Source organism: Indicator indicator, chromosome 1, assembly GCF_027791375.1.
Source record: "Indicator indicator isolate 239-I01 chromosome 1, UM_Iind_1.1, whole genome shotgun sequence".
NCBI lineage: Eukaryota > Metazoa > Chordata > Aves > Piciformes > Indicatoridae > Indicator > Indicator indicator.
Genome location: NC_072010.1, coordinates 6,556,965 through 6,580,140, shown reverse-complemented (window position 1 = coordinate 6,580,140; position 23,176 = coordinate 6,556,965). Strand labels below are relative to the sequence as shown.

The 23,176-nt window shown below is 39.1% G+C and overlaps 1 protein-coding gene across 2 annotated transcripts in view; it reads right to left on the bottom strand.

Annotated features, from left to right (window-relative positions):
* Nucleotides 1-725: 725 nt before the first annotated feature.
* The window catches only part of PICALM (phosphatidylinositol binding clathrin assembly protein), a 71,091-nt gene continuing 48,640 nt past the window's right edge, over nt 726-23,176 (bottom strand). Inside the window, exons 13-23 of one of the 2 annotated variants that reach the window (XM_054383620.1) lie at nt 21,954-22,103; nt 20,474-20,557; nt 20,041-20,121; nt 17,389-17,496; nt 16,405-16,536; nt 16,287-16,317; nt 15,346-15,445; nt 13,672-13,695; nt 11,585-11,644; nt 9,604-9,708; nt 2,638-2,730 (exon numbers count right to left, since the gene is read on the bottom strand). In XM_054383620.1, coding sequence (XP_054239595.1) covers nt 2,638-2,730; nt 9,604-9,708; nt 11,585-11,644; nt 13,672-13,695; nt 15,346-15,445; nt 16,287-16,317; nt 16,405-16,536; nt 17,389-17,496; nt 20,041-20,121; nt 20,474-20,557; nt 21,954-22,103 — 968 coding nt within the window. Of the gene's footprint in view, nt 1,677-2,637; nt 2,731-9,603; nt 9,709-11,584; nt 11,645-13,671; nt 13,696-15,345; nt 15,446-16,286; nt 16,318-16,404; nt 16,537-17,388; nt 17,497-20,040; nt 20,122-20,473; nt 20,558-21,953; nt 22,104-23,176 lie in introns of those variants that run through there. The other variant, XM_054383628.1, reaches the window with a different exon arrangement.

The following is a 23,176-nucleotide window of genomic DNA, read 5'->3' as shown; positions in this document are numbered from 1 at the left end:
TCAGTTATACACAGCACAAGTTTATTGCCATGAACACTTTGAAAAACTAGCTTGTGAAATATTTTAAGTAAAGAATCCAGCTCTTCATGAGACAACTCCTGAGGGTGGAACTAAGGCCACCTACCACAGCACTACGAGTCATGTCATTCACAGGTCGATGGTGCTGCACTCCCTGCAATACACTATGCACATAAGAAATACATTTGGTGTTTTATTAAGGAAACAAAGCAATTATTGGTGCACATTTTAAGCAGCAAAAAAAGAAAAGAAGCACCTCAGACGCTCATACCGTAACAAAAGTTCTGTGGAAGCTGCATTTTATTTGAAAATCCACCCATTTTTGCTAACATACATTTTAATATTTTAAACAAAAATAGAATCTGCAGAGACAATGCAGCAAGTATGCTTAATTCATGTACAGAATTGCTTTCATATCGTGGACTATCCTTCTGAAGGCCCTACTCCACCCAGAAGTTGTGATGTATTTACACAAAGCACCGATCAACAGTGCTGCTTTAATTCTTCGATAACTAAATACCCACTAGACACGTGTACGGAAGCTACTTCCCCCCTTTTTTGACTTTTTTAAAAGGTACATGATCAGAAACGTGGCACTAGCCAAATGAAAAGGCTTTCACCCCCACCACACATCTTTTTTTTTTCTTTTTTTTTTTTTTTTTTTTACAGAAAGGAAGGAAAGTCTTAAAGTGAAAGCAATTCCTCACATTCATTTTGGAAAGGCCTTATAATGTCAAATGTAAAAATAATGACATGCCAAGCACAAAGCAGTAAAGTTCCTTCCCAATGCACTAATGCTGAATTAAAAATGTAGTGCTTCTTCTAGTCAGTTAACTGTTCCCTTGCAAAATCCTAGGCACAGAATTGACTATAAGGATTAATGCATTTTACAGCTCTTCCCTAATTCCCATATATATTGAGAATTCATTAGATTCAGACCTTTTAAAATATTTAGTGCTCTGTATGTCAGCTGAAAAGCTTTCTGAATCAGATTCATTCTTCGTGGATAAAAATCAGACATACTGTATACACCCATACTCATTTTCATAAGGAGGTTTGGTTTTTTTTTGATACAATATTAATGTTAAGTTGATAATCATAAATAAATACAAACAATAATACATAAGGAATGTCTACTGCAAACTGAATATATCATTTAAAAAAAAAAGTTAATTTCCATTACTGCTGTGCCTACATTTGTGAGGACTGAAGAAAAGGTAACTGCAGAATTAAGAGTTAGGATTTGACCCTCCCCTGCCCAAAGTCTTGTTTCATGTTATGGTAAATGACACATCTCTATTCCAGACAGCACTTCCAAACACCAATCTCAATTACCAGAATAAAGGCTTCTTTTTGATTGTTACCAATTATGGATATTATTAGAAGCTGAACGTATTGACGTGTTAGTCACCAGGACAAAAAACAGATCTGTCTGAATCCATGGCAATTCTTGGCTTTGTCTTGTACAGTGACGTTTTCTGACAGAGTTGTCCCAGCTTCCTTCGTCGGTCTTCTTCATTTCACTGCATCACTTAATGGAAGAGGAGAGTTTGAGAGACTGAAGTTCATTTTCTCCTGGAAGTGAGGGTTCACTGGTGAGCACATCTTTTTGGAAACCTTCCTTTCTCTTCCATTTAACACAGTTACATAAACTGAATCTGGAAAGATTAAAAATCCTCGTGTTAACATCCAACAGAAGTAGGACTTCACTATAAATCTGTTTTCTTCAAAAAACTTCCATTCTTCGATTGCCCAGGCTACCCCAAGATCTGGAGGTTTGACAAAATCAGGGGCAGAAAACAACCAAAAGCCATCAGGATGTTCATCCAGCTACACCAGCCTATGGAACATCTCTCTGCATTAAGCTGACTTATCCAACAATAAGAAAATGCCCTGACTCATCCATGCAACATTATCACCAGTGGCAGCAAAACACAGATCAATATGAAGAGAACTCAAAGTCATTTTTCATGCTGAACCAAAAGAAGTGCAAAAAAAAAAAAAAAGCAGACACTGTGTGCAGTAAAGCCCACTCTCTTTATGCTGTCACCTTCCTTATGCTGAATTCTTGAATTTTTCCAGGTTCTCCCTCATTTTGGTATTTAATTCCCACCTGCCCCGACTGGAAAGAACAGAAGAACTCCAGTGCACGCGTACCAGAACGGAGCCCTCGCATGCATGAAATGAGTACCTCCTCCTGCATAAAGTGAGCTCCTTGATGTGGGTGCTTGTGCAGGCTGCCAGCAGCAGCCAGGGGTTTGATGCTGACCAAATGGCAAATACCAGGCAGTACCAACTCCTTCTCCCTAACTGCAGCAAGCACCATGGGTGCTGGTGCTTGCAGGTCAGAAGGGAACTATCACACATCACTTCCAATGAGTCAGATGGGAGCTGTCACACATCACTTCCAATGACTTGATCAGGCCTTTAAAATACTGCAGTTAGATACACTGAGTTTCCAAGTCACTTCCACAATGCTTCCAACTCAACATGACCTGTTTCTATTTTCTTCAGAAACAGTTCTAGTCACGTTATTAAAACTTGAGTTAGAGCTTTAATTTTGTGTTATATCACAAAAAACAGCATCTCCCCAGAGTAACGGACAATACCTAAGTTGTTCTACAAGAAATCCTGGAGAGAGAGCTCTGCAAAAGGATCCTTTCCTGAGGCTCTGTGAGGACTCTGACTGGAAGGGCTGGATGCTGCAGACAGCTAGTAGGAAAGACGACAGAGAAAGGGAAAGAAAAAAAGAAAAAAAGGTCTCAGAATGACAGAATATGAAAGCTGAACATGTAATGAAAGGACAAAGGGAGGTTAAGAGGCAAACCTGGCAGAAATCAACTATTAAAACAAGGTGCTTGGTCATGTGGAAAACAGAAAGCCTTGTCAATGGTTGGTGTAATGCAGAAACAAGCTGGACAAGACCCTCTAAAAAAATAAAGTTCAACTGTCATTTGCCAAATCAGCTTGCATCTTCACTGCAGCTTTCTTCAAAAGAAGATACAAACACTAAGCCTGAGTCCTGTGAAACAGGTTAGTGCTCTCCCTGCCTTACTGGCAACCATATGTACTGGCAGGGACAGATGGGCCCAGGGTCTGGCCAGAGCATGGCAACTTTCCAGATACCTTCTCCAGAAATAACAGCTCTTGGCATCTTTTCCCTTGACAGCAAGATCTGTATAGAAAGAGGCTGGAGAGCAGACAATGGGTAATTGTCAATTTGGGGCCTAGAAGGAGAACACAGTATATATTTTGCAGGTAGAAAATTAAAAATAGATGAGTTTGTTCACTGCTGCCATTTAAAGTGAGAACTGAAGACTGAGACCACAAGTGTATACTATCTGTATTAAGAAAAATCACATCCTGTAGCCAGGTACTTAAAGCACCACATGACAAATTAATCCACATAAAGCGTATTATTTACAAGTAGGTAATATTGGTGTTCCAGCTGCTGCTGGTGGAAAGGACCAATGACCTGCAGGCTGTAATTGCAGGAGTATCTGCTATTTGTTGATTTATTTTTCTTTTTAGTCCTTTTCCTTCTTTATTAGTGCCTTCTCAGTTATAAATGGTGCTTTATTAAGTTCTGTTTGCCTCCCTCATAGAGCTTGCATGTTTTTGCACATACAATTAACACAGTCAACTTCCTCCATTTCAGGTTCCATCACTTTAAGTTTACTCATAATTGAGTTATTGATCACCACTGCACCCCTGCACTTCATACCCGTAGCAGAAAACATCTTCTGAAGATGTATTTAGTATGGAAATCCTGAATGCCTGCTGACCTAGGCATGACAGAGAACATGCTTATGGGAAATGCTGGCAGAAGTGCCTAGAGTGTAAGTATTGCCATTGCACATTTAAAGCTTTCAGGTTAATGTCTATCTCAGAAACCATGTGGGGAGAAGGATTTTTTTTTCAGGATAAATATTCTCTGTCTGGGTTGAAATCTTTATCCCCACTCCCCATGGGACACTTGGATCCAGTCTCCATAAATAGATTGTAGAAGAGTCATGAGACAGAATGGGAAGTGCTTGAGAAGCAGTTTCAGGATGTCAGAAGTTCCCCTTTTAAACTTGGTTCTTCCCTTTGGAAAGCTGTAGCTGACACCCCCCACACTCTCCAGGATTTGAGCCAGACTAATGATGAAGTCCAGCAGTCACAACTTCAGCAAGCCAGGCCTCTGACTTGATTCCATGAGACATCTTCCTCTTCATGGTCAAATGGCCTGAAGTCATGTATGAAAAGTCCTGTTAAATTGAGTTGGCAAATCTCCAGTTGATACCAAGTCCAACGTAATGTCCCAGTTTGAAAGCAGTGTGGAAGCCTGGTAGAGCTCTGTCATTTATGCAACATCAGCATGTAACCAGAAAGAGGTGAAATTTTAGGAAGCCTGTTCAGATTAAATACTGGGAAAAAAAAACAACTTGACAATGCTACTTCCTAGATGCCACAGCCAGATTGAGACCTGACACAGCATCTTACAGTAAATACACTCTTAAATCAGCTGCCTCTAATTAAAAAAAGAAGCCTAAAAAAAAAAAAAAAGTATAAAGTATACTTTGATAGTTTCCTACTTTGCATCTATATAGAATACTGGCTATAAATAGATCTGAAAGCCTGAACCTACCAGAGCAGTTTCTAAGCAGCAGCATTTGAAACAGCAGCACTGGCCACTACTTTCTCTAGTGCAAATACATTTAGAACTGTGATTTAGCTTCCTTACTGCCCAGCACTTGTGTGATCCAAAAGGCAACATCCTGTGCTGGATCTGGTACAAAGTTTGCCTCACCTCCAACAGTGGTCATCACCTCTTGCTGCTTCCAACGAAGCCAAAAACTCGCCAGAGACACAGCAACACAGAAGAGCCCATCTCTAACTGAGTGTTGGGCTGATTGTCATCACTAGATACTGATTTCTCATCAAACAGGTCTACTTTACATGTCTGTAAAGTCTACTTTCTGGCATAAGTCTGTTCTTATGGCACACCCTGTTCTTCCATTTTAAAAAAAAAAAAAACAAACAACAACCAACAAAAACAAACCAAAACCCCAACTAAACAAACCAAGAGAAAAGCCCAACAAAATTCATCCAAAACACAACAACAAAGCCCCACCCAACCACACAAAATCAACTTGCTTACTTGCACATTTGCCTATTCTTTATTACCAGGCAATCACTCCAACCACCCTTTCTGTCCAATTCAGTGATGTTAATGACTGCAGCGTTACAATTCCCACAGATGTGAGCAGTAGGCCAAGTAAGTTCTTAACTGTTTTTTCAAATCTTAAAATTTTCACTGCCTAGCTGCTCCCCCTCCTAAGGCTACCTTGTTTTGGGGATAATCAGACCAGAGTACATAACACTTAAACCCATACCAGCAGTTTCTTAATATCACTTTGTACTAGCCAAGATCATACAATCAGAGTAGTTTGAGTCAGAAGAGACTTTAAAGATCATCTATTTTCACCACCCTGCCATGGGCAGGGACACCTTCCACTAAACCAGGTTACTCAAGGCCCTGTCCAGCCTGGCCCTGAACATCTCCAGGGAAGCAGCACGCACAACCTCCCTGGGCAACCTGTTCCAGTGTCTCACCACCCTCACTGTAAAGATTTTTTTCCTAATATCCAGTCACATCTATTCTCTTTCAGTCCAGCTTAATTAAGATAATGCTTCTTTCAAAATTATGAATATTACCTTTCCCATGATTTTCAAAGCAACTCTTCTAGTGTCATTCTCAATTGTTTCAAATTATTTTGCCCTTAAAACCCCTCATATTACTCTTGCTTTTGATAGCAACAATTGGAAATCAAGTTGCATGCCTGTAAACAGAACATTTGAAACAGAAGCAAAATATGTATGTCTAGAGGTAGGAGAAGTATTTAGGCTAGTCTTTAAAGAGTATCAAGTCAGGAACACCCATTTAAATTACAGAGAAACTGGACAACACTGGTATGCATAGTTTACCAGTCTGTGTACAAAGCAGGAGGAACTCCCAATATAATTTTTTGGCAACAACTTCATATCTGTCATTATGCCTTTAAGTACCTTCAGGTTTCTTTATTGTAGACAACAACTAAAATCCATCAGCAGACTAGAGGTAAGTGATGTAATCTGGTGCTTTAAACAAATATTAAAAACTATTTGCTTTTTCTCACCAGGATGCCATGGACAAAACCTGTATCAGAATCCTGGTGTTTAGAGTGATCCATGTAGGCTGCAGGCACTCTGTGTGCCTTTCCAGACAACCACTCTACGCTTTGTACTCCAAGAACATACATTTTTCATCTTTATTTTCTGATGTCTGCCACAACAGCAACATGAACTAAACACAAAGAGGCAAGTACTCTCAGAACCACCTCAGGACTAAGCATAAAGTAAATTCAATGTAACAATGTAGTTCTCTGAGGCTGTAAGTTAGTAAATGCCATCTCTGCAGATAGGGGGCAGCTCTCACAAGCAGCCTTTGTTTCAGTTCAGTTGCTTTATTGGGGTCAGACTTCTGAGAACACATCACCTGAAAGCAAGACAGATTCTGTGTCTCAGGGAAAACCCTTCCAATGATGCAAATGATCCTTCATGATCCAAAAGGTGTGCTTTCTACCAAATTAATTGTCACAAGAGCCAAACGTGTTGTCAGATAAGCACAAAATAAAGCTCTGCATACATCACTTGTGACTAATTCCTCCTTTTCCTGTTACGACAGCCAGCTGGGATTCAACCTAGACAAGACCTGCAATGTCAAACAAAGCAGAAAGGCTCACCCAGCTGTTCAGATCTACCTACCTGTTACAACTAAATTAGGCAGGTAAGCAGATTATTTTTTTTTCCTCAGGGATACTTCCAAATGGAAATTGCAGAAAACAACTCCTATTCCTGAGGATTCTTTCACTTTTTCTCTATTTAAGAGCTGTCACACATATTTTCCCCCTTGAAGTACTGTAAGACCCATGTGAAAGATACTGAATCACTTGTCTGATGTGTCTGTGACTGTGCAAAGCAGCTCTCAGAAGTTCATGAAAAGGTCAGTAGAAAACTGCATTTCCATCTACAGGTATCTAGCAGTATCCCTTTCAAATAAAGCCTTTAAAAATAATAATAATAATAATAAAATCTGTCCACAAGGCTGTGTTTTAAGGAGGACAACACACATGCTGTATGCCCACTGGCAGAACCCAGCACAGTCACTCCTGTTAAAGGATCAGGAGTCAGGCACTGCAGAAGGTTTGAGGCTTTCCCCTTCCAATCTTCTGCTGAGTTGTTCTCCCTCCACAGTCCAGTCCCCAGCAGCATACATACACTTAGGTGAAGTCACACATGCATGATTTTCTGCATGCACCTACAGAGACAGAGCTCTTCATAGTAAGATCAAGATACAGTCCTGATACACTGCATTTTTCTAACAATCCATGATGTACTGTGGGAACGCTGACAAGAGCATTTGACTGCTAGCTAAGTAAAGCCACGCTTAACACTAGAGTTCCTAATTTAGCTGACAGATTGGCTCTGCCTCTAGCCACAGTCCAAACACAAAATCTTAAGTATCTCGATATTTTTGGAAAATAGCATGAAGGTGTTCAAGGTTCTCCATCCTTCCTCACCTCTACTATGGGGTTAAAGTGAATTTGGTGACAGAATTTTGCAAAACAAACAATAAAAAGGTAGGCATTTAAGTACCATTATTAATAAAGTCAGTTCTTATTGATACTCAGAGTAACTCTTCAACACACTTGCATTCTTGTATGCTAGGTGATGAATCAACACTCAACAGGAGAAGCAGAACAGCAGGCAATGTAAGGAACACTCCCTTTAACACCACACCTTTACCTAACAGGGAAAGGTCAGACAGGTTGGCATAGCTATTATCTTCACAATCGTGTCCTCTGCAAAACATGGAGGAATGCAGAAACCTTTGGACAAAACAAGGGTTAAAACTGGATGCACATGCCATATGCCTTCCACAGAGTGCTCAGTTCCAACAGCCAGGTGCTGGGTTGAAGTTCCACCAGGTTTTGATACAAAGTTCTTTTCCAACCCACCTATAACATTCATTCATTTAAAAGGCTACATACAACCTGTTTCTCCTTTGCAAAATCATAGAATGGTTTGGGTTGGCAGGGACCTCTGAAGGTTATCTAGTCCAACCGCCCTGCAGTGAACAGGGGACACCTTTAGATCTGATTACTCGGAGCCCTATCCCACCTGAGCTTGAATGTTTCCAGGGCATCTACCACCTTCTCTGGGAATCCTGTTCCAGTCTTTCACCACTCTCACAGTAAAAATTTCTTGTTTCTATCTACTTTAAACTGACCCTCATTTAGTTTAAAACTATCATTCCTGTTGTGTCACAAGAGGTCCTGCTCAAAAGACTGTCCCCATCTTTCTTAATAGTCCCCCTGAAAGGCCACAGTAAGGTCTCCCCAGACCCTTCTCCTCTTCAGCCTGAACAACCCCAGCTCTCAGTCTGTCTTCACCAGCAAGGGTACTCCAGTCCTCTGATCATTTTTGTAGCCCTCCTCTAAACCTGCTCCAATGCATCACATCCTTCTTACACTGAGGGTCCCAGAGCTGGGCACAGTACTCCAGGTGTGATGTCACCAGAGCAGAGGAGCAGGAATCACCTCCCTTGACCTGCTGCTCACTCTTTCTGGTGCAGCCCAGAAGTATTCTGGCCTGCAAGAACTACCACTTACGTTGTCGTATAAACACACAGCTTACACTTAGAAGCTTACAGCTACAGTCAGACTGTTACTTTACAAACTAATACTTTTAAGTGTAACAGGTCACAAACCAGTGCCACCTGTATTTAGCAAAAAGCTATAATGGCACAATCTCACAAAGCCACACTTGGAGGAAAAGCAGCAGAGAACATGAACTTCAAGGAAGAAGCTTGTCTTCATCAAAGAGAACTGTTATTAACTATTCCTGTCCTTTCAGTCCAGAGTTGAGGATAATCTCAAACAAACTGCCAGAAAAACAATACCTTCAAAATGCTATCTTCTTTGCTTCTTTAAAAGAAACTTGATACTGCTAATATATATATTAGAAGCTAGGAAGCAATCCCTACAGGAACCACTGGGCTTGTGCAATACATTTGCCCAATGCAAGAAAATATCAAAATACTTTTGAAGAAACTGACCCACTACAGTTTTAGGCTCCTAGTTCAAGAGGGACATGGATCTACTCGAAAGAGTCCAACAGAGAGCTACCAGGATGATTAAGGGACTGGAGCATGTGCCCTATGAGGAGAGGCTGAGAGGGGATTTAATGTATGTTTACAAATATCTGAGGGCTGGTTGTCAAGAGGGAGGGGACAGGCTCTTCTTGGTTGCACCCTGTGATAAGACAAGGGGTAATGAACATAAACTACAGCACAGGAGATTCCACCTCAACATGAGGAGGAACTTCCTTAGGGTGAGGGTCATGGAACCCTGGAACAGGCTCCCCAGAGAGGTTGTGGAGTTTTCTTCTCTGGAGACTTTCAAGACCCACCTGGATGCACCCTTCCAACCCCTAACATCCTGTGATCCTGTGACCTATCTGCAACTGGTCCCTAGCACCAAGGATTTTGAATGCACCTACCTGTGCTCCCGGTACAGGGCCAAAAGGATTTGGTGGTCTCATGACTGGCTGACTGTATATTAAAGTTGGCTGTGTCATTACTGGTATTCCTCCCATCTGTGATGGCTGAAAAAAAAAATCCAGACAACATTAAATCACACATAGCATTAACACACTGCAAGTATTTAACATGAGAAAGGATAATGGCGAAGAAGTGAAAACTCTTCATCATAACTAATAGAAACAATTCTAGACACTGTTTCCACAATATTCTGCAAATAAAGGTTAGGAGAAAGGGACATTGGAGCCTTTTCAAGGAATACTCTCAATAACAACTGAGCCCATTTAATTTCTTGCTGCAAAGATGTAAGATGCTAAAGTACTTAAGCACAAGCATTTGTGCTGGTTATCTTGGTCCCAAAACTGAGGTCTGACAGCACTTCCCTGTCTGCCTTCAAAAGCACAGGAACAGTTTTACAGATGCCAACACAGAGCTGACAGGGCTCAAAAATTTTGAAAACTGAGAACTATTATGTAAAGTCATGCTGCAATCTAAATTGTTACTGACACTCCAGCTGAGCCAAGTGAAGAGTTTAAAATGTTTAATAGTCTTAGAAGTCAGTTTTTGTTTCTTTTACAGAGACACCCATCTCTGGGGCTGCTTTTGGCACATCCCTCAGGCTTGGGTTGATGCCCAGCAGTACTCCTACTAAAGCAATCCCATTCCAAGCAGCTTTTCCTTGACTAATCCTGGTATTCCTCCTATCATGCCAACCAGCTGTTTGGGCAATCAGATGGTCAGTCCATTCAAGAAAGCGACCCTGATGAAAACACCCTACAAAAGATGTGAATTAAACATGACTGGTGGCACAATGAAGACACAGTAACCATCAGTTAGGGAATTCTAAGGTAGTAATGGAACTGCCTGTCCCAGTATGCCCTCACCAAGTCGAAAAAGCCTGCTACTGGACTGCCACTTTGAAATAGCCATGCTCAGAACCATGGAAACTACTACTGCTTTTAAGAAAAATTAAACACAAGGGTTACAGAATGGGTCAGTGTTTCAGAGACTCCTAGGAGTAATGTTTAAATGATCCAGGACAGTGTTCAGGATGTATTATATAGCTCACTAACAAATCAAAATAACAAGAAAATGCTTCCAGTACCATCAGTGCAGAGCTGTGCAGATCAAGTCTGAATTAACACTAAAGGTGGTTTTGGTTTATAACTACGACTTAAACCAGAATATACTACAGAACTTCATGGATGGGTACTGGGAACCATGATACTCTCCAAAAGCCTTTCAAGAACACAGTTGACCACTTCTGCAGTTCACTTACTAATTGTATACAAATGATAGATCATTAATGTAATCTAACTGTGATGCAACATTTATCTTATTTGTTACACTATTCTGTGAGTTGAACAGAATAATTGTCCTCTCCTTCTTTGTTCACTGCATCAAAACCAGAGAAGTTAATGCATATAATTTCAGAAATGTTTCAAAATTTGATATAAGAACAAAAATTTTAATAGCTCCTCAGAGAACATGCATCAAGGTCAAGTTTGTGTCAAAAGCATTCTTGTACTGGTGTTCAATTCTCAACCAACACCGTAACATGCTACAGTGCCACAAACTTGCAGTTTTTTGTACTGATCGTCACAGGTACCTTTTGCTCAATTTAGAAGCAAATATTTAAGGAACTTCACTTCACTGATAAAACATTCCTGTTGTGAAGGTAGCTATGCTCACATGATACATTTATTTCTATACCAATGAAGTCCATTAAGAATAGATACTGTCTTAATTTTTAGAAGTTTATAAAAACTGAGGTAACAAAGGGCAGACAATTTCAGACAACACCCACTTAGTGCAGAATAAACCAACAGGAGCTGAAATTCAACCATCAGTAAAAAGTTCAGAAAAAAGGACTGCTACCAAACTACAAGCAACCAAATAATACAGAGCATCTGACTTGTGATTTGCAGGAGTTACACTCACCATCCCGTAGCCCATCATTCCTGTTGGCGTTGTGGCAGGATATGCCATAACAGGTGGTGCCTGGTGTGAGAAACAGTGATGAACTTAGAGGAGAAGAGATCAGCTGCATACTGGTAAGACATTGTCTTCTAAGCTTAGGTCAAGTGCAGCATTTAGCTTATTATGAACATAAAGAATAAATAGGATTTGCAGTCTTGTGTGTATCCAAATTATTTCAGATGTAATGGAACACCTAAGCTAATCTTGGAAAATCTGTAGTTATGTTTTGATCTTAAGCTCTTAGGATCCTGGTTAACTAAAATAAACTTCAAGCTGCTATTCTCTCCACATCCTGTTTAAAGAACACACTAGGAGACAAATTTGAGAGAAAATACTCAGGAAGCAGAAGCATTTTTTTTTTCCAATCACATGAAATATAAACTTCTCTTTCAATATCAGAAGTAAGGGTGCTCAAGGAGTCTCAAGAACAAATTTCACAGACGGAAAGAGCAAATGACCATTGCTTCTGCTGAGATTACACGAATTCTCATCTCTTTATCCAGGATGTGCACACCATGGGGATACTCCTAGCATGCTTCAGTACAAATTCAACCCTAACAAATATCTAACCTGCATTACCTCTCACTCACCCACTTAGTACAGTGCATTTGAGCAGGTTAGGTTCTCCTAGTACTTTGCAGCTCTTTTTCTATTATCTTTAATCTAAGTTAGCTTTTCTGGAGTTACAGTAAGATTGCTGTGAACAGACAAAACCTGTGGTGAAACTATATTTGGTCAACAGTTTGGCAAAGTATACGGAGAAAACCAGCTGATAACTCTTAGAAAGAGAGGTGTATTAAAGACAGCTCTTTATATCCTAGCCATATTATTTGTTCTACAGTTCCATTATCCACTTTTAGTATTAAGTCTTAGAAGGACAAAAACTTTCTCTCAGGCTGTAAATTGGTGCTTATAAACATTCAGATAATTTGCTGTCTGTCCACTCCACCTCCTATTTGTCAGTCTCTCCTTTAAGAAAAAAAAATAGATTAATTCTCATGCTATTACTGTGGGCATTACAATTCCTGACAAGACGAAGACCACACACATCTCAGTACACAGATTACCGCTAGAGGAAAGAGGGAAGTGACCAAATATTTACTATTGGATTAAAATAGATAAATTTTAACATCAATAGGATATCAGCAAAGCTGCTTCTGAATTAGTTTCTAAGGTATCAGCTGCCTTTTCATAGGTAGTAGCCAGATAGGTAGTAGCCAGCGTCAGCCAGTGTCTGATGGCATTTCACTTGCCATCAGAACAGATTTCTCTGGTTTTCTAGACTCTGTACTACCCATATATTTCACACAACTGGCAAAGCTATTCTGAAAATTACTTTATTTCCCTTGTGTATCTACACCTACATACATACAAATATCTGACTGAATTTATTTTTGAGTGCTCAAGTATGGACCTACCATCCTTTAGATTTACCCTGCAATAAAAGCAGAATACAGGGAAAGACCAATATCACTGTTGATGTAAGGAAAAAAAATCCTTTGAAACGAAAGGCTGCATTCCTCAGACGGCAAGCACAGGTTGTTGCTTGCCCTTTGTAAATTGTCAGCATGGGTTTTCTCTTTTTATACAAGCATTAATGACATATTGGTCTCTCCCCACTAAGGAAAAAAATAAATTAGAAACAAATAATCAAGATCTACCATAAATGTGAATAAAGTGCCAAGTGTCACAGAAGCCCATGAGGTTTCATGCAGTTATTCAAACACAAACATTTTTATCTTCATTCAAAATTCACCAAGTGCATTGAAGGCAGCACAGACACGCACCCCAGCTCTCCGGCAGCAAATGGTACAGTTTAAAGCAAGGAAAAAAATAATCTTGGTATTTCCCATGCCATCATTCGAGTCAAGAGCCTGCAGACCACCTATGAAATTCGTGTATGCTAAGGAAAGCTCAATTTTTGGCACACCAAAGATTTTAAAATGAGAAACGTGTAAATAGCAAGGAGGTTATGAGATTCTGCAAGAGCAGTGGTTAATATCAGCATGCCAGTCGATTGCAAAAAGGCTGTGGGTTGTTTCACTTACGTATTGTGGAAAATGCATGCCATTCTGTATTTCCCAGGGAGAACAATTACATAATGCAATAACACTGGATTAGAAGCAAATACTTACACAATGGAATACACACAGATAGCATTTTAGTTCACAAATACATTAAATGTTTACCCCAACACATTCTTGTAATCCAAGTCATTCACTGAGACAACAGATCCCCATGATACTGTCATTGTTACTAGGTTTACAATTGTTTTGCATGGTCCATTTATTTGGTATATGCCTTTTTTCCCAGGATGAGAAAGCTGTATTTTCAAAAGCATATTTATTTAGCAAGCAGCAGCAAGTCCACAATAAATAGACCAGCAGAGGAAGATAAACTTTTTTCCCTCTAGATGAATTTTTTTGAGATTTTATTATGTTAATAGAACAGTATCACAGGAAGTGTCTCAACAGTACAGTAATAAAAGCTGTTAAATGTAATGACTTATCACAAGAAGATGCATATAATCAAGACATAAGTCATTAAACAAATTCAAGCACAAGTAAACCACTAGTCATTAAAGCAGGTGAGTAGTTACAGTTTCTTCAGCATATATACACCCTCTAATAAAGTCCACAAACATTTCTCCCTACATAGATGTAGTGAGTTGATAAAGGACACCCAGCAAAGGAGAGGGAGTGGATCCAGAGAGACAAGGTTTTTCTTTCCAAATCCACAACACTGTATTATTACACTGTGGATTCAACCTCCCCCACTCATTTGCAGAGTCAGATGCAATAAATCTTTGGGGATGGATTGTTATCTGTTTTGTCCATGTACAGTTTCTCCAGGTACTGGAGAAAGGGTGTGCAGGGTTCATGTGCAAAATTGTTAACATTGTGAAGATTACTCATGTAAATTATTAACCTCTTTTTTCTTGTGTTTTGAAGGTTTTTGGGGGTTGGGGTTTTTGGTGGTGATGGGCCTTTTTTGTTTTGCTTTTGTTTGTTTTGTTGGGGTTTTGGAATTTTCTAGGGGGGGGAGGGGGGTGATGCAGGGGCAGGGAGTGTTGGCATGCAATTAAGATTCCTCACTTTACATACTACCCTTGCCAATTCTACCTGCTACAAAGATCACTACAACTGACAGAAACAATTGCACACATTTGAGCAGGAAAGTAGTAGTTAAAGTACATTAAGAAAGCTGAAGCCCACACCACTGCACAGACACCTCTATGGCTATCAAGAGGCTTAATCTCTTGTCCCCTTCTCATCCTCAGAGCAGGCTGAGCTGTAACGTTACACAGTTAACAAATCAGCATGCCTGAAGAACTTTTCACACTTCGACTTTTCTGGACTGCAAAGTGGATCCCCAAATACCACCACTGGAACTCAGTTTTACTTTAGTTGAGTGAAACACAGGCTGCTAACTTGCCGTAAGAGAGGCTGGTCAAAAACTACTGGAGTTAGTAAACTAAACTAGTTACTAGAATAATGGAACTATTGAATAAATTGTTTATGCAAACTATTTACTAGAGCCATACAGCTAAAAAAAAAAAAACAAAAAAACAAATTGCAGCAGCACACATCTCAAATTGACCACTTCTCCAATGTTCTCCTACTCTTTTACTGCAACTATGGCTTACTTCCAGACTTCTCAGTCACACATCAACCCATGTATCTAAGTTGTGGGGAGCTCACTATTTTAAAATATTTGCTTACCAACGTTGGAGCATTCCATGCAGTTGTAGGTGCAATCTTGGGTTGCCAGTTGGAACCACCTGTTAGTTTCTTTTCACCTGGCTGAGTCCAGTTTACATCACTTCAAATAAATGTTTTAAAGATTGGTTAGAAAACATTGGATTTTCTTACAAAATTCCATCAGGTAAACACAGTTTTCTCATGGAAATATATCTTCTTTTGTAAGTGAAGAAATGCATTTAGCAAAGGAGTCGATCAAAGATCTCAGGACAGGTTGTTTTATCGAGGAAAAAGTAAAAGATGCTCAACATGAGCCACCTCAGCTTTATCCAGTCTTAGTCAAGTTACCCAGTATATGGTAAGTTAGTCTAGCTTACTTTCTTTGGCTTATGATAGTTGCCAAGATAGTTGGTCAGGAGCAACTGCATACATTTCTGAATTATTTCACAGTTGACACAGATGGTCCCAAAAAGCCTAAAATTTGCTAATCATTCCAAATTTTCTGCTCAAGCAGATGTTCACTATCTAGAATATGCCCTGCTTCAAAATTCACTTGTCTAAAGGTCAGTTACAAGTCAGAGCCTGTAGTTTCACAACCATTAATACAGCTCGGGACACCGAGTCTGTCATACGTTACAATGCACACCCTCAGGTCACAGAGTATGTAAAAGGTGTGCTAAGATTACCTACCATGACAAAAACATTTTGGTGAACTCATTCCCAAAATATATACAAAGCCTGAGATGAATCAGTATGACGTCTTGCCTGCTGTTCCCACTGTCACTACCACTCTGTCACCTTCCAACAGTTCTCAACAATTCATTATAGCTTGTAGGACAAACAAGTACATTCCCAAACATGCTCTGAAGGTTAACATTGCATTGCCACACCCAGGTTTAAACCTGTACTTCCATAAAAATTTATTAGCAAGAAAATCCAAACTTTGGATTAAGCATACTCACTTTTTAGTAGTTCCGTTGCCAATGCCCAAATCTGTCACAAGTAGAAAAAGATACTATTGAAATTCTGCTGGTTTAAAAGAATTAAATGAAGCATTTACATTAGTAGTTCAATACTTACTGCCTACAAGATTGGCTAAAGATGAATCCAGATCATCTGACACTAATTTGTTAGGTGGAACTTTGGCAACGGGAAGACTCTGGTTTTGAGAGGCCACTGTTGGTTTTAGGAGACCACCTAGTTCATCAAAGCCTTGGAATGATAAACAAAAGGTCATTTGAATCCCAGGCCTCCCACGAACGTCATGACATTCACTATTATTTAATAGACAGCAAGTTCAACACAAGGGTTGAAGTACAAAATTCAACTTAGTGATGCCACGCTGTTAAAGGATAAAACACATCTCTGACAGAAGAGTTACTACAGAGATTGCACTTTACTAGTTTAACCTTTGTGACATCAATTTTACAGGGAATGGATTCAGAATGACTGCAATCAAAATGTAAAACAGAATAAATAAACACATATGCCTTTGCTTTCAGCGAGTCACTGGCGTACTCCAAAGGAATCCAATGTCAAGTCCAATGTCAAAAGACCAGAAAGTTTGTACTTTTCAGAAGCTCAGACAGAAAAAGTACTAACTATGCCTACAATCCACATTAACTGTGGATGCTTTGACAATTTATCATTTTCTAAACCAATCATTGAAAAGTAAAGTATAAACACAGAAGCGCCCAAAATATTTTGCACAGATACCCAAAATTAATTGCAACTTTACCTCTTCCAACTATACTCTACAAATACAGACTTAATTTTGGCTGACAGCATGGAAAAGTTAAGGCTGTTCACAGCATGGAGTTTTAATGTGCAAAATATTTAAGTGAAGGAAATCAGAGTAAACATTTCAGCAGGGGGCACACAGAAACAATGTGTAAGGAAAAGAAAACTGGATGAGGAATGCTGCTATTGACCTTTTAAAGTCAGCTTTTCTTCAGCTGGAATGCTGTCACAGCAGTGGGAGTAAATACAGATTAAGAGATTTATACCTCAAGAATAAAAAACAGTTAAAAGGACATACATCATCTATTTTAGTAAGTGTCTTACCACCAGAATCTAGGACAACATTAGAAGATTTGTTTCCAAACACAGACTCAAAGTCAACATTAAGGCCAGTTGATGGCTGTGGTTGAGCTACAGGAGACGGAGTGAACCCTGTGGGGGAAAAAAAGAATCTGAATGTTTTTGTACAGCATTTCCCATGAAGCCACCCTCTTTATGCAAGACAAATCAAATAAATATGTAGGTTATTTACATACTGCAGAGGGATTAGGAATACATCAAAGTCCAGATTACACTCTAACACTAAGAAGCATGTATGAGAAAGAGCTGGAAGCAGTTTATTTGGAGTGACTCCTCCAAAGAAAGGAGGTGTCTCAAAAAACTGACAGACAGGCCTCCCCCAGTTGCTAAATCTCTGGACTAACTATTCAGATCTTCCTTATTCTTTCACCAAACAATAAAATTGAGGAAACAATCACCATGCTTCTCCAGGAAAAAGAGACTGGCTGGGTACAGGATCTGTTTCAAGATTATTTGTCTTGAAGATTATTGTCACTATGCTTTATATTTGATTGAGCAGTTCTCAAATGCAACTGGACTAAGATCCAAACCATCCTAAGATGCCTAGCTAGTAATGCCTTGGATTAGACACTCTTCATAGTAATAATTTTTATAGCACATTATTTCTGGACACACACTTTGCAGGTCAACCATGTTTTGCAGTAAATTGCTACTAATTATGTCAAGATACAGGGAGTTAAAGCCAACTTAAAACCGAGTTTCAGCTCCTATGCCTATCTGAACTCAGTCCATTTGTCTGCTATGTCCCTGTAAAGGATTGTTATCAAATACACACTTCTTCAATACTGTGAAACTTTATTGCAGCACAAAGCATTGCATATGATGTTCAGCAATACGGTAGTGAATACTGATGTGTGCCTAAAATGACATTTTTTAATGTTATATATGATCACACACAAGTGAGCATCAACATCATCTTGATATTATGGCAATTACAGCTAATGATTACTTTCTATGAATGGCACCAAAACCATTCAATGCCATCTTGAAAACTACTACTTCTGGGTTCTAACAGAAATTTTAATGATACAAAGAGAAATATTTTTAGCTATCACAAATCTTTCAGCAGCAGAACACCAGTGAGCTGAAATAACTGACCAAGTTACTCTTGGATTTTGTTTAGCTTACTATGACAGCACCTCACTTCAGTCCTGCTGTTTTCCTGAAATAAGTCACATTTCACCTCATATTTAGTAATTATAGGATGCCATCCTCAAACAAAAGATTTACAGATATTCAGATTATTTCTATTTATCTTAAAGGGACATACAACTTGTAACTCAAAAATCACTCATCTCTAGGAATTCAAAGAATTCACTTTTCAGTCAAAACAAATCCAAGAAAATAGCATACAGCAAAACATGGGAAGCAGTAACATGGGAAAAGCCAGGGAGTAAATAAACAGCAAACCAAAATGAGTATCTTTATGACAAGTATACTCTCAAGTTGTAACAAGCCATTTCAGAGACTCTGAAGTGTGGATAGGAATTTCTTTCATGGGATGTCCTGCAACTCTTAAAACTGTGCTTGGACTAATAGAAAACTTGACTTACAATAGCTCATGTTTTTCTTTAGAAAATAGCCTTAACTGAAACAAGCTGAGTTTTCTGCTCTCACCTTTTAAGAAGTTTCAAGCTGTATGAAGCTAACAAGATGAGACAAGTTAGAAGACAATAGGAGTCCTTTCAGTAAGCCTCTGAAGAAGATTAAATCCTACTCCTGGTATCAACCACCAGCCCAGGGTATTTTGTCTAACATGGATGTTTTGAAAGGTCAGTATGCTTAGTGGAGTTCCTTCAGGGAATAAACAAAAAAGACTTGACAGAAACTAATCATCCCACTTTTTGGATATGGAACAAAGAAAAGGAGTCATAGGTAGTACTTAACCTTTGGTTACATTACTCTGGTTTCTATCCAGAGACACCAAACCAAAATGTAATTTTATGGTGCTTTAAGAACTAACTTTTCCACAAACCATTTACTGAAGGTATTCTGAAACTTTGCATACGAACAACGTTAGCATTCCCTGATCAATCAGGTTTAGACAGTTAATCATCTGTCACAGTCCAGAGCCTGTTGAACAACTGTCATGATGGTATTCCAGAGCCAGCGTCAGTACTGGGTTACTAATACAGACATTACACAGCTGCACAAACAATTCCCTGGTTAGTTAATGTATCAGATACCTATCTCATGTTCTGTTGCAAAGCTTTGTACTAGTTTAGTGCACTGTTTAAGAGTAATATATCAACAAAAAAAAAATGCCATAAGCAGCAAGAACATCCCAATTCCTTTATCTTAAAAGCAATGAGGTAGAGTTAAGATGAGAAGATACTTGTAACATGCAAAATCTTGTGTGGTATGTAGCAACATATAAACTAAGAGATCCTGAAATGGAGAGATACTCATTTCATGGTTAGATTAAATAATCCTTAGTTTAGCACAAACTGAAAGAATAGGTACCATTTGTGGCAGCATGTCTAGCACAAGCACATGAATAGAAGTTGGAGCTGCTGTAACACCATACTTCTGTAGCCAACAACATACCTACTAGTTCTAGGCACACAACACATTCAGATTTCTGTGTCTGTGGTAAGGCTGTACCCCATTACCTACCTCCAAATAGACCAGCTACAGAAGAAGGCTCATTGCAGAAATGAGAAGCGTTAGGGTAAGCTTGAGGACCACAAAAAGAGTCTGATAAGGCATATCACACAAGAGACAAAGCCAGGAAAGGAGAAGAGGCAGAGTTACAGAAAGAGAAGCAAGAGACACTGTTTATCTGCTATTCAAAAATTAATTTCAGGTCAGTCTCTAAAGCCACATATACTCTAACAACATCGAACCAGTGGAATGAAATCAATACACACCAGACACACAATAAGAAACAAGTTTACTTTATCTATAACACAGAAGGGGAAAGCACAGTTTCAAAGTTACAACTATACTAGTCTAAGTATTATTTTTAATTATTTTTTTCCAAGCAAATGCCATGTTTTACACCCTCAGAAAAAATGAGTGTAAAAGTTTCAAGGCATTTTTCTTATACCTGAAGTATAAGGATACAGCCCAATAGCAGATTCATATTTGGTTGCCACAAACGGGTTTAGTGCAGTAAATGGATTGTAATGATCTAAAGAACCAGAAAGAGTTGTTTTAAATCCACAGTCACCTTGTTTGTGCTACAGCTAAAACTGCATCTACATTTCACGTATCAGTCTGTCAGAAGGTCACCCTTTGGTTCTAGGTGTATCTATAGAGAAGGAGACATTGGAAGGGAATGTAATGCACCAATGCCATCCTTCTCTAGCAACTTCGGGGCTGCCATTTGATCACAGATCAGCAAGTGCCACAAAAATCCAACTGGCTCCTTGGTAACAGCCCTGCACTGACACAGCTTTTTGTAGGACTGCAGAACAAAGTAGAATGAGAAAGCTGATTTGACCGAGTAGCAGTCCTACTAAGACCCCCTCTATTTCAAATGAGCATTCTACATTCACATGAACCATATATGTTTCTTTGGAAGTGTGGAAAGACTGATTTGAAGCATAGGTGAGATTATTGTCCAGTTCTCTCCCTGGGAACTGTGAAGTTCACAACAGGAGCTTTTGTGCTTGATCTCAGCTTCTTTTACTCTCCACTAACCAAAAAGACAAGCTAAGAAACTACTTAAATAAGATGACAAAGCAGAGATAATGTACCTTGTGAAGAGATCCCTTTATTTTATCTCCATTAACCATCAGAGATATCAAAGACCTCTGTGTTCTAAAAGTCTGGATTCTTCTGGGATCAACTCTAGTGGGGTTCAATGTGCAAAAAGAAAGCCCTGGTGGTACAGCACAATTGTCTTTAAGCTTAGCTTAAGAACAGAATTGGCATGTAATTAAGTGATTTTTAGTTTATGAAGGCTAACTGAATTCTTCATATTGAAAAGTAATCAAATTACTATGCAGCTGCGCCACCAGCAATGTTAAAAGGATTTCTAATATGATAGTCGTGCTTAATCACCTCCAAGATTTCAACACTTGTAAAGAGGTGAGTCATTGGTTTATTGCCTAACAGGTAAATAGGTTGAGTAGACCACAAACCAGAATGTACATGGCTTTACTAGTTCTGGTAACACAAACACAATTAGAGAAAAAAAAAAATAATCAGCTACCAAAAAAAGTTAGATTAAGCTGCTGTGTTTAAAAATAACATTTCAACCTGAGGAACAAAGTAGCAGCATTTTTTCTTATTCTCAGGCATACCTAATATTTTACCTTAAAATTCCTAAGCATAAGAGACTGCAAAACTCAAACAACTGCCTTAACTCATTTCTTTTATATTAGGTAGAACCCCATCTTGGTAGCCAAGCAAGGATTTCAACACTATCATGATGGCACAATTACTAAATCAAGTTCTAACAGCACAAAATCAGCCCCAAATCACCAGGTTTAGTTCCTGAAAGGCCCCACAAATACACCTGGAATATACTGGAATGTTAATTACTTTAGGAAATAGGAAATTAGTCAAAAATGGTACTTTACCAATAAACATATCATGTGTGGGTGTCCTACTGGTGAAAGTAGACACATCAGAAGACACAGACAGATGAGCAGCATCATTAGTTTTTGTTAGGAAAGGATTTAGATTTGGAATGGCATCATCAACACTATCAACAGTAGCAGAAAAAGGATCTGTTCAATTCCAGAGAGCAAAAGAAAGAAGAAAAGGGAGATGGATTTAGTTACATGCTGCTTCCTAGATAACAGCAGAGTAAGTGTTAAGAAGAGTCCAGGAAGTACAGGGTTTTTTCCTGCCATCCCTAAACTTGGGACGATCTCACTAACTGCTCAATTTTCAAATTGTCCAGGATTACCTATTCTCTGCTCAAGAAAAATACTACAGATACCACCTACACATTATTTTATTTCTTTTTTTTTAATTAATACCATCTTAGTTTTATAAAGTGTGCTTCTTCCTGAGCGTGTTTTACACTGAAAATTAGTATGTTATTCCTCTGTAACCACAATCACTTGTTGCTTCACAGTCACATCCTGACACTTGAGAAATTCTCTGGAGCAGAAACTGCCTCCTAGCATTAGAGAACACCAGGAGTTAAGTGAGGATTCGATATAAGCACCCTGAGGATCGCTTTAAAAACCCAAACAACAAAGCTGCACTTGGACTTCTTCAGCCTGTGTTTATGGATTGTTGTTGCTACTGAGCATCATGAAATTTTCAAGAGCTATGAATACACCAAGGCAGCATACAGGACTACAGCTTTTTCCTTACTACCTGGGACAAGCTTTTAGCCATTAACTGCAAGCAAGCAAAAAACTGCTCTGAGGACACCTGCCAGCGAGCATTGACATAGAAAATGTTCCTCCTTACAAAGCTGTTGGACCACACTGAAGAATGAAGGAAACTGAGCTATGCGAGTCACTTCCCAAGGCATGAAGGAGAGTTTTGAGGCTTCCTGAGGGTGGACACAATTCCCTTGCTAAAATACTCCTGTAACTCCAGGATCCAACAGATAAACAGGATAGGAAAGGCAGCTACAAAGCTTGCTGAGAAAGTAGCTGTGGTTTAGCTGTCTGGCTTCAAAGCATGTGAATCCTTGGTGAAAACAACTCATTGGGGAGATCACCAAGAGTTGCATCCAGCCTTATTTGTTTTATCACAGTGCCTAGAAATGCAGCTTACACTTCTAGATAAAACCACTACAGAGAAATGTCTGAATAATAATAACAAATCTCTCCTAAGTACT